Consider the following 11,733-nt stretch of genomic DNA (forward strand, 5'->3'; position numbering starts at 1 on the left):
CCTTGGACCCAGGACGGGGGACCTGGCCCGGGCTCCACCCCTCACAGCTGAGCTGGGGTTGCCACCCTTGGGAACCTTCCCGGCAGTTCCAGGATGATTCACAGAGCCGGCCGCGTGGCAGATTGATGCCAGCGCCTCATTCTGGCTGATTAGAGACGGAATTGGCATGCGAGACGGCAGGCTCACCCGTCACCGCGCCGCATGTAGCCGTGTCCATCCCCGGCCTAGCACTTGGTCTCTGCCGTCTGGCCACCCCCGTGGCCCCAGGAGGGGGGCTTGGGCCCTGTGCCACCCACCCCCGCTTCCAAGGCCGGAGCTCTGGGTGGCGCTGTCCACCTTCCTTAGCGGGGGCAGCACCCCGGCGTCTCCTGTCCCGATCCTGTGCCCCGGCGGCAGCGAGGGAGCCTGGGGGCCGAGCGAGGCCCGGCCCTGCCCGAGGGGAGGGGCCCCAGACCGGCCTTCCTGACCAGAGGGGGGTAGGTGGGCTCCTGGTGGCCCTGGCCTGGCCCAGTCGACTGCCTGCTATCTGCCTGAGCACCCAGTGATCCCTGGGGACCCAGGGGCAGAGGTGGGAGGCCACCGCGCTCGGCTCTCTCCCCGGCTGGTTTGACCTAAGCCTGTGCTTCTAGTTTCCCCAGCAGACTAGAGAAACACAGGATGGCTTCCCCAGGAGCTGCCAGAAACTAGGGTGAAAACCCCATGGGGACCAAGGTCCCAGTTCCACCAGGCTGTTTCCTGGGGTGTTGGTGTTAACAAGCTCACTTGATCTGATTTCAGTGAATTTTCTTCAAAGAAAACTTCAGTGGAGCACCTTGTAGGAGGGCTTCGCCGTGGCTGGAGTGGTGACTGGGCTGGGCCTGGCCGCCTTGGTCTCGGCCACCGGCCGGCCGTGGCTCACATCCCCCCAGCGCTGGGCCGGGTGCCAGAGGCGGACAAAAGAGACATCACTGCCCGCCCTGAGTTCCCTTCTCTCCTCCTCCAGCACCTTGACCAGCCTTCGGTCTGTCCATCCTGCCACCCCCAAGACATCCCAGAGGCCACCGTTCCCTCCCTGCCCCTGCCCCAGAGCCTTCTAGAACCAGCCATCTGGAAGGGCAATGGTGAGGGTCCGGTGGCTTGGTATTTGGATGAAGAGGTTTCTGGGTGCTTCTGCAGCCGGGGCAGCCTGACAGCGCGAGCCCAAGGGCCGGACCTCCCAGCCCTGTCCTCAACCTCTCACCCTGCCCACCCGCTGAGGAGGAACTGCCCCTCTCTCCTCGCGCTGTCCGCCAGGGCCTCCCGTGGAGCCTGGGAGCTGAGGGCAGAGCAGAGCCCCACGGAGGGGCGCCCTCAGGATGGTGGTGGGGTCCGCGTGCTGGGCCTTCTCTCGGGCAGCATGGACGCAGGCTGGACACCCTTCCTCACGGCCCCAGCGCCCCAGACCGTGGTCAATCGTAGCCAGCTTGGTCAGCAAGGAAGACCGTTGCTGCCTGGACTTGCTGGGGAAGCAGAGGCTGGCCTCGCCCTGATGGCCCTAGAGCTGGGGGACCCATAGCAGCCCCAGCACCTCCACCCCATTTGACAGAAGGGGGAACTGCACCCAGAAAGGAGGTAGGTCTCTGGCCAAAGTGACACAGCCAGACTCTGCCCAGCCAGGTCCAGGGTTCAGGCACCTGCCCTCCCCCAGGTGGCCTGCCTGTGGGCTCAGAGCAAACGGCCCAGCACTCTCCCCCCGCGTCAGCTGCACCCTTCATCTGCATCCGCTCCCTCGGCGGGTGTCCTTGACACCGTCCACGTGCAGGGCGCTGGCCAGACACACGTCCACGATCCGATGAGGGAGACAGCCCCTTGTGGCCCCTCGCTCAGGGGACTGTTGATAAAGGGAGTGATGGGACCCAAATCTTGTCAAGAAGGAAGCCGTGGTCATTCCTTCAGCTGTCCCAGAGCACCTGCACGTGTCCTCAAGGAGCCACCTCCGGTCGCCATGGGGGAGGGAGACGTAGACGCAAATGATGTCACTGCAGGACAAGGTGCTATAGCGAAGTTCAGAAGCTAGGGTGTGTGTTCCCAGACGTGAAGGGTGGGTACTCAGAGGAAGAAAGCGCCCGCAGCCGGCCCACATGGGCAAAGAACTGAGGTTCGGAGATTGCTGACACGAGCCGTGAAGGGTGGAGGTCACTGGGATCAGAGGGGGCCCGGGGGACAAGCAGGAGGTGCTGGCGAGGTAGGAGCGGGGTAGATCCCCACTGACCCTTATGGCAGCTGGAGAGCGTGCCCTGTGTGCTGCGGGCCATCAGAGCCCCGGGAGGGTTCTCCTCAGGGCCGTGACGCGATATGACCTTTGTCCTTCACTCATTTATCAACAGCAGTGAGTGCCTTCCGTGTGCCGTGTCCTCTGGGAGCCTATGGTCAGGAGGGGAAGTCGCGTTTCTAGTGTGGCAGGTGGTGGGGACGGTGTTGATGGCAGCGGAGGAAAAGCAGTGCTGAGGAGGGGGCGTAGGTGGCAGAGACGTCCAGGAGCCGCCCGGGGCTACTTGTGGGCACAGCCCCAAGGCAGGAGTGGGCTTGGTCGGTGAACGGGGCCAAAGGGCCTCTGGGGTTGTTTTCCCAGGGGCCCTGTCTCTTTATGGGACCCGCTCCCCAGCTTCTAGCCCATCCCTCCCACCTGCGTGGGTCCCCAGGAGCCACCATTCTGTACCACGACATCTCTGATGGGACCCGGGGTGGGCACCTGGCCCATTCTTTCCTGGGGTCTGTCCTAACTAGAATTGGGAGAGGGTGTCACTGTCTCCCCAGGATGGTAGTTTGCAAGACATAGAAGCTCACGTTTCCGGAAAGTCACCGTGAAGGAAGCAGTGTACACCAGGAGGAAGGAAAGCGGTCTCAGAGAAGGGAGACCGAGAGCCTCGGAGGCACTGGGTTTCTCGCACCCCAGGAGACCCAGAGGCGCCTCCGTGTGGTGGGCTTTTCTGCCTTGTGGTGGTTCACGTACCATGAGGAGCCTTTCCATCAATTCCCTTCCCCCTAAAGCTACTTCACACTTGGTTTCTTTCCTTTGCAGCCAAGATAGGAGTCTTCCTGAAGCCTCAGGATGCTACCAAAGGGATCTTGGGTGCCCTCCCCCAGCAATCAGCAAAGCCCATCTACTGACATTGGTTGTGGTAAAGGTGCCAACCAAGGAGAAAGGGCAACTCATGCTCAAAAGACCCAGACTCCCTGAGGGCTTTCAGGGAAGGGGTTTTAAAGGCAGCAATACAGGGTGAGGGTTTTGGAGGTACGTGGTCAGATTGTGGACTTCCTTCTGATTGGTTGGTGGTCTGGGTGCTATTTCAGGAATCTTAAGCATCAGCCTTCTGGTTCCAGCCAGTCTGGGGTCTAAGTGCTTGTGGTCAGTATGTAGTTACCATCCTCCACCTGGGTGAGAGGGTCTTCCTTCCTGCAGGACACCTCAAAGATTTGTGTCAGATTGTTATGTATAATCCTTGAGAAGGAACTAGATGTCCTGTAACTCTATTGTTTAAGCTCTTCTTACTTTTCTTGCTTGCCGGCTTTCCTCTGTTTCTGCATTCCCTCACTTCTCTAATTAGTAACCACTTGTGTCTGTTCTTTGGGACTCAGGGAAGGCCTAGGAGACTTTTTTCCTACAAACAAGAGATGGGGGACACAGCGGGGCTTTTGTACCCAGAAAGGCCTCGTGGGTCCTGCTCAGTTTCAGTTCCCCCTTTTCTTTGATCCTCCTCAGTCCCGAGGGGAACAGGGACAGGACGAGAAAGGGAATAAAGTTTTGGATAGAGACGTTCATCATCAACTCGGCAGCGGAACTCAGGTTTAGGGAGACTCGGTTTCAAGGACCCTACCTGTTCTGGCCCCTTGTCCTGTCCGGCCACCCCGGCTAAAGTGTCCCAGAGTAAACGCAAGGTGTTCCCTTCAGGCCCCGCCCAAATTGCAAGTTTGTGATCAAAGAAACTATTGTTGTTTAAGTTTGTTTGGGGATGGTTCATTACACAACCATAAAATGCGGAATATCAATAGAATATATCAATAAATATAGCTTAAAAGGGAAAAATGAAGAAGTATGTGATTTAGAAACAATGGTAAATAGCAAAATTAAAATCTAAGGGGGGGTGCTTCCCTGGTGGCGCAGTGGTTGAGAATCCGCCTGCCGATGCAGGGGACACGGGGTCGTGCCCCGGTCCGGGAGGATCCCACGTGCCGCGGAGCGGCTGGGCCCGTGAGCCACGGCCGCTGAGCCTGCGCGTCCGGAGCCTGTGCTCCGCAACGGGAGAGGCCACAGCGGTGAGAGGCCCGCGTACCGCAAAAAAAAAAAAAAAAAAATCTAAGGGGGAAAATGGTTGCCTCGGAGATGGGAAACTGCAGTGAGGGAGACAGGAACCTGCTGTTTTGTTTTATTGTAACAAACCTTATGGATCTGTTTGATACTTTAAACTGCATTAATGTATAACTTGGATAAAAATCAAAACTAAAACTAAAAAAAGAATTTTTTCCCTTTTTTTCTTTCTTTTTGCTTAGCAGGAATGGATCTACAATTGGTTTAAAAGGCTTCTTGTACACTCAGCAGTGGGTGTATGAAACAGTCCATTATTCCAGCAACTAAGATAAAATTCCTGCTGACACGACCTGATATTCCCACTCCGCTAAAATGCTGCCTAAGGTTTTTTACTTAAAGACTCAGGTAACAGTCTTGGGGGTGACGAGTCCCGGTTGCCTCGGTGGAGCCCCTAAGGGGCCTTGTTTATTCTGTGTCTGAGCCCAGGCTTGGGCGTCCAGGGTGAGGTGCCAGCCAGACAGGAAGCAGCCTGCAGGTGAGGCTGCGGGCCCGGGTGTGGCGGCTCCGCGGAAGAGCTGAGCCTCAGGCCCTTCCTGGAGCAGTTCGTGGGTCTGAATCCCGGATTTCAGGGTTATTTGGAGTTGGGGGGTGTGGGTTAGGTGTTGAAGCAGATTAAAGGTTTGAGGCCTGGTGAATGGAAGGAGGAAGATGCCTTTCACAGCAAAGAAGGCTCTGGAGATGGAGGAGGGTGCCCTCAGCACTTGCACATAACTTAGTATGGCAGGATAATCTCTTTGAACCTTGTCTTTTTATGGGTTTTTGTGGTTTGGGGATTTTTAATATGTAGGAAGCCACTTTAGGGGGGAAATACATTTAAATATTTCACTTTGTAAAGTGATTAGTTATTTATTTATTTGGCCACACCGCGCAGCATGTGGGATCTCAGTTCCCCCACCAGGGATCATACCTGTGCCCGCTGAAGTGGAAGTGCTGAGTCTTAACCACTGGACCCCCAGGGAAGTGCCTTAAAAAGTTATTTTACTTAACCAGGTTCATGAATTGCATTGATTCTTTAACGTTCTTAAATTGTACCTTGCTCGGTTCTGGAAAGCAGTCAGCCAAATACTGAAAAAGCAGCAGAAACTGAAGTGCAAAATAGAACATGAAACAAAAACTCTCCTTTAGCATATTTTACCTTAATAGATTTTCAGACTACACAAGGTACTGTTGGAATAAAATTGTCCTCCTCGTTCTTATGATACAAAGTAAACGTGAGATTATTTTCACTCCTGAGTCGCAGGAGGCTCTTGACTTTTTTTTTTTTTTTTTTGGCCGCACCTCGCAGCTTGTGGGATCTCAGTTCCTCGACCGGGGATTCCAGCTACTGGACCGCCAGGGAATTCCCTGGGGAGCTCTTGACTGTCTTAGGCTTCCATTTCCACACATTATATCCTACCACCCCAGGACAGAGCAGAGGCCTGGCCTCTGCCAACTGCCTGGCTGAGCCTCCCTTCCGCCCAGGGCTCTGCTGTACCCCAGCCTCTGGCAGGCTGAGCCAGAGCCCAGTACTGCATACGGGGCTCCACGGTCATTGAGAGTTCTCCCCAGGAACCGTGTGAGAGCGGGGGCTGGTCTGTCTCCTGCCTTGGTGGTAGGAAAGGTCCCCATCCTCTGCTCACCCCAGGCACCTGACCCAAGTTCCCCTGTGGAAGGGAAGTGCCTGGATGTTCCTCCCTGGTAGGTGGAATGGGCCAGAGGGAAACAGTCTACACAGACCTTGATTAAGAATTGTAAAATATTTGTTTTCTGGAAATGAGCTGCTTTAATATTTGACCATTTGTTTGGCTTTCAAACACTCAGCTTGCAAACATGCCTTAAGGATATTACGTCCTGCCTTAAGGTTGGGGTTTCACCCCTACCCCACCTCCGGAATTGCCTCTGCACCAGGCCCCATGCTAACAGCCCTGTGACACAGGTACTATTATTTTTTTCCCATTTTGCAGATGAAGGAATTAAGACTTGAAGAGGTTAGGTACCGGAGAATACCCATAATAAGTGGTGGAAATTGAATGAGCCCAGGCCCAAAATCTACTGATTTCTTTCAATCAACATTTCTCAGAGCTAAAGCTTTTCATATATCACCACTTTTTCTATTTCCCCACACTACATAGCTTGTGGGATCTTAGTTCCCTGACCAGGGATCAAACCTGGGCCCCAGCAGTGAAAGCGCCAAGTCCTAACCCCTGGACCACCAGGGAATTCCTCGTGTATCACCTTAATGAGTGTTTGCCATGGCCACAGGCTTACTTGTACTGAGGCAGGAGATGGATGGGCTTCAGCCTAGGCGTTTACAAATGGCCTCCTGTTTACATTTCTTGGGGTGAGAAAAAGATGGGCTTCAGGCCGGACCCTTGCAACTAGCCTCCTGTTTGCATTTCCTGAGACAGGAGATAGGTGGTTAGATGTTTACAGCCAGCCTCATGTTTGCACTTTGAAATAGAAATAACAACAGATCGTGCCCCGGTCCGGGCAGATCCCACATGCCGCGGAGCGGCTGGGCCCGTGAGCCATGGCCACTGAGCCTGCGCGTCCGGAGCCTGTGCCCCACAACGGGAGAGGCGACAACAGTGAGAGGCCCGCGTACCACAAAAAAAAAAAAAAAAAAAAAAAAAAAAGAAATAACAACAGAAACAGGGTAAATAGCCCGGCTTTGTCTCCTGTGGACACTTTAAGATAATAGTCGTGGCAGAAACAGAGAGGGGCTAAACCCTATTTGAGTAAAGATCAAGAGGTCATATATTTCCCATCCTCGGGGCAAGGGAGACATTGCACATGCCCAGAAACGCTCCTTGGGCAAAAAGGAGGGGGCACCACCCCATAATATGGGATGCCAAGGCCGTCCCATAGGCCTCTGGGCTGGAATCCATCTTGGGAAAAAGTTGCGCATGCGTGTTGGGGAGTGTCCTAGCGCAGGGCGGGTGTGGCAAAGAAACCAGATAATTGGCCAAAGGTAAGCATAGACCTGGAAGAACTTCCCTATATAGATGACTTAACTGCTTCTTTACTGCGCTCCTCCTCCTTAGGGAGGACGCCCACACCCTTGCTCTCGGGGTGTGCATCTCTGCCTTGCTTCTGTCTTAACAAACTGTTTCTCTGTGTGCTCTCCCACTCGTTGTGCTGTCGTGCTGTGTCTCGAATAATAAACTTTGTACCTGTTTTTTACAGTTTTGGCCTCCTTGAGAAATGCATTTTGCACTGGGGACAAGAGCCAGGGAAAATTTGCCTCTAGCCTCTAGCCCTATGCTGGTCTAGTGGCTAGGATTCCTGGATTTCATCCAGGCTACCCAGGTTCAATTCCTGAGCAGGGAACTAAGATCTCACTTCACGCCACCACTCACTGCTGCCTCTCCAAGATCAGTACTATTGTTTTGTTTTGTTTAATTAATTTATTTATTTATTTTTGGCTGTGTTGGGTCTTCGTTGCTGCACGCGGGCTTTCTCTACTTGTGGCGAGCGGGGGCCACTCTTCGTTGTGGTGCGCGGGCTTCTCATTGCAGTGGCTTCTCTTGTTGTGGAGCACGGGCTCTAGGCGCGCAGGCTCAGTACTTCTGGCTCACGGGCTTAGTTGCTCTGTGGCGTGTGGGATCTTCCCGGACCAGGGCTCGAACCCGTGTCCCCTGCATTGGCAGGCGGATTCTTAACCGCTCTGCAACCATGGAAGCCCAGCAGGCAGATTCTTAACCACTGCGTCACCAGGGAAGCCCCCAGTACTATTGTTTATTTAATTTTTTAAATACATTTTTTTCTTTTTTTTTAATTGAAGTGTAGTTGATTTACAATGTTGTGTTAGGTTCAGGTGTAAAGCAAAGTGATTCAGTTATATATATGTATTATATACATTACATTTTACATAAATATATGTATATATTCTTTTTCAGATTTGTTTCCATTATAGGTTATTATAAGATATTGAATATAGTTCCCTGTGCTATACAGTAAGTCCTTGTTGTTGATCTGTTTTATATATAGTAGTGTATATGTCTTAATCCCAAACTCCTAATTTATCCCTCCCCCTCACTTTCCCCTTTGGTAACTGAAAGTTCATTTTCTATGTCTGTGAATCTATTTTTCTTTTGTAAGTAAGTTCATTTGTATCTTTTTTTTAGATTCCACATATAAGTGATATCATATGATATTTGTCTTTGTCTTACTTACTTCACTTAGTATGATAATCTCTAGGTCCATCCATGTTGCTGCAAATGGCATTATTTCATTCTTTTTTACGGCTGAGTAATATTCCATTGTATATATGTACCACATCTCCTTTATCCATTCATTTGTTGATGGATATTTAGGTTGCTTCCATGTCTTGGCTATTATAAATAATGCTGCTATGAACACTGGGGTGTTGGGACTTCCCTGGTGACACAGTGGTTAAGAGTTCACCTGCCAATGCAGAGGACACAGGTTCGAGCCCTGGTCTGGGAAGATCCCACATGCCACAGAGCAACTAGGCCCGTGGCCACAACTAAGGAGCCTGCACTCTAGAGCCCGCGAGCCACAACTACTGAGCCTGAGTGCCACAACTACTGAAACCCGCATGCTACAACTACTGAAGCCCATGCCCCGCAACAAGAGAAGCCACTGCAATGAGAAGCCCACGCACCACAACGAAGAGCGGCCCCCGCTCGCCGCAACTAGAGAAAGATGAAGCAACGAAGACCCAACGCAGCCAAAGAAAAATAAAAATAAAATACAGATATATAATTCTATCTTCTAAAAGTAAAGTAAAATAAAATAAAATAAAATAACCACCACCCAAATCAAGAAATAGAATGTGGCCTTCGTCCTCCCCACCCCACCGCATGCCCTTTCTCCTACACAACCTATCCCTTCCTTCCCCACCAAAGGGAACCACTGAATTTTTTGAAAATCATTTTCTTATCATGATTTTATCTGCAATATGGTTTAGTTTTGACTTGTCAATTTAAAGAAAAAAATAACCAGAGTTATGAGTTTAGTGTTAACCCAAGGACGTTGCTGAGGACTAGCCTGGGAAACAGCGTCTCAGGTTGCTCTGAGGAGCTGCTCTGAGGAGGTGGAGGAGGAGCCAATATATATATAATGATTTTTCTGGCTATGAAAAAACATAGTCAAGCACACATCTCAGTAAAACATTAGTGCTGATCAGGAAGAACAGATATCTCAGTGATTTGAGTGCTTTTCTCTGTATGGCTCGTTGGAATTATTCCTGAGGTATGCATCTCAACTGTCTAAGGACTCATTTATCCAAAGCACAGAACGCCTCCTCCTGTGTTTTCCATTATGAATTCCCCTGAGGGCACACCGTTGGTGGGCAACTGCAGTGGGTTTCAGTTTAACCTTTGGTATAACTGGATGGTGGAGGACACTCTGTTCCTTTTGTTTCTTTTTTTTTGGTTGCAGTCTACCCCCTTTTTGGTCACAAGTTCAACCAAGGTTTGAGAGGCATTTCATGACCAATTTGTCCCATGGTGCTAGGAAGTGTCATTCCTCGGTCAAGTGAGGATTCCAGTGGTAGGCCATTCATGTGCTGTGTCTGGATTAGACCCTGTTAATAACCTAAAACTTCTCTGGATCATCTGTCTTACCAGTCTATTATGATCCAGGAAATGTTTCTCCCTTGTTGCTTCTTCCCATATCTAGAGTTGTACTACTACAGTTAATTTTCTAGAGAGCTACATATGTGATTAATTGTCTCAAGGCATTTAGGCATCATTAATTTTGTCAGAGAACTGTTTATCCATCAGGTAATCCAAGAAACAAGAATCATAAAATGGGCAAGATATAAGTAATATAGCTAGCTAGTACCATTAGCAAGGTCATAGTACAGCAGCTAGAGAGAGAAGAAGGAAGGATTTACTGCCTAGTTCTGCAGCAACTAGGGAGAACACCGGGGGGATCTTACCAAAGCAGTTTTTTCTGGAAAAGCAAAAGTGGGGCATTTTTAAGCTAAAGGTACTGCATATTCATGCAGGGGGGCTTGGGCAGTGGACAGAGCTCAAGCTTCAGCTGATTGAAGTCGTGAGGGTCAGAAAAGGCAGCATGACCATCCCTTAGGTTCCTGTTGATCTGGTGGTTGAGCACCCTAGGGGGAGGGTTTAAATTCTGCAAAACAGCTCAAGACAGTACTTCAGGCTAATTTCTACCGTTGAAATACAACTGGGAGTCTTTACATCTGATTCATTATCTTTGCAATTGTTACTTCCCTTGTCTGATAACTTCGCCCTTAAGACCATTATTACTGAGACCTGTTCAAGGGAACACATTGTGGCCAGGCTTAGATCACAAAATGGCTTAGGCCAAAAAACGGCTTCCTTATGTCAAGAAAGTCTTTCCGGTTCTCTTTCTCCAGGGACTTCTACCCAATCTGGTTACACCATCCACAGGTAGAGACGTAGCTGTAACATACATATGACAAACAGATAACCAGAGATCTCATAGCTTCATTTCAAAACTTAGTCATGAACCAGGTATTACGATATAAAACTTACTAGTTTATAAATACCAGTTGGAATAAGTTATCTGCTCAAGTGGCTAAGGCTTTTTACTGTTTGCAGAAAACATTTTAAGATTTGTATTCGTCCTTGACAAACCCTTAAAGAAGCTGTGAATTAGATTTTAGATGAGAGAGCCTTTCCAGCAGTTTGAGTTTTAAAAGACTTCTTTTCCCTTTTTTCTCCTTCGGTTTCAAGTTCTACCTGATAGAGTTAACTGGGCTCAGTCTCAGGCCATTATGGGCTGTATTTACATTTCTGATTTGTAGATATTTGTAAGATTAGGACAGTTGCTTTTCACTCCCAAAGGAACTGGATTGCTACCTAAATGATATCAAAAGATTGATTTGTCCAACTACATTTTCTTTAATTTGCTCCTTTATATCAGTTAGAATATTTCCAACTAAACTGGAAATCAAAAGATTTCTATATTCTAGATCTTTAGGATTCAGTGTGCCATGCTTTGAAAAGTTTGCACAAGGCGTTCAACAAAGGCCCTCTTTCAGGTCTGGGCTTCTGGTCAAAGTTAGACCAATTCGCCCTAGGGGCAAAAAAAAGGTCTCCATCGTTGCTTTTATTAGCCCCCAGTTTTTACCTCATACTGTATGGGCTCAGGTAATCCTAGTGATTTCCTTAAGTATTTTGAATTAACATTGCCTAAGAGGCAGATGTATATGCCCTGTCTTTTTTATAAATTTATTTATTTATTTATTTACTTTTGGCTGCGTTGGGTCTTCGCTGCTGCACGCGGGCTTTCTCTAGTTGCGGCGAGCGGGGGCTGCTCTTCGTTGCGGTGCGCGGGCTTCTCATTGCGGTGGCTCCTCTTGTTGCGGAGCACGGGCTCTAGAGCGCAGGCTCAGTAGTTGTGGCGCACGGGCTCAGTTGCTCCGCGGCATGTGGGATCTTCCCGGACCGGGGCTCGAACCCGTG

The 11,733-nt window shown here is 50.1% G+C and overlaps 2 protein-coding genes across 10 annotated transcripts in view; both read left to right on the plus strand.

Annotated features, from left to right (window-relative positions):
- The window catches only part of DIS3L2 (DIS3 like 3'-5' exoribonuclease 2), a 398,793-nt gene that overhangs the window by 383,914 nt on the left and 3,146 nt on the right, over positions 1–11,733 (plus strand). For 2 of the 9 annotated variants that reach the window (XR_008619304.1, XR_003677896.2), the window contains exon 21: positions 983–1,590. Coding sequence is in view for 4 of the 9 variants with exons in the window: in XM_028482691.2 (XP_028338492.1) it covers positions 983–1,534 (552 nt within the window). In the remaining 5 variants the exon portion in view is untranslated. Of the gene's footprint in view, positions 1–982; positions 11,666–11,733 lie in introns of those variants that run through there. The other 7 variants (XM_055090507.1, XM_028482682.2, XR_008619303.1 and 4 more) reach the window with 6 other exon arrangements.
- Positions 32–11,733, plus strand: part of ALPI (alkaline phosphatase, intestinal) — a 22,539-nt gene continuing 10,837 nt past the window's right edge. The window contains exon 1 of the mRNA XM_028482701.2: positions 32–1,100. Coding sequence (XP_028338502.2) covers positions 1,098–1,100 — 3 coding nt within the window. The 5' untranslated portion in view covers positions 32–1,097. The remainder of the gene's footprint in view (positions 1,101–11,733) is intronic.

Source organism: Physeter macrocephalus, chromosome 2 (genome assembly GCF_002837175.3).
Source record: "Physeter macrocephalus isolate SW-GA chromosome 2, ASM283717v5, whole genome shotgun sequence".
Lineage (NCBI taxonomy): Eukaryota > Metazoa > Chordata > Mammalia > Artiodactyla > Physeteridae > Physeter > Physeter macrocephalus.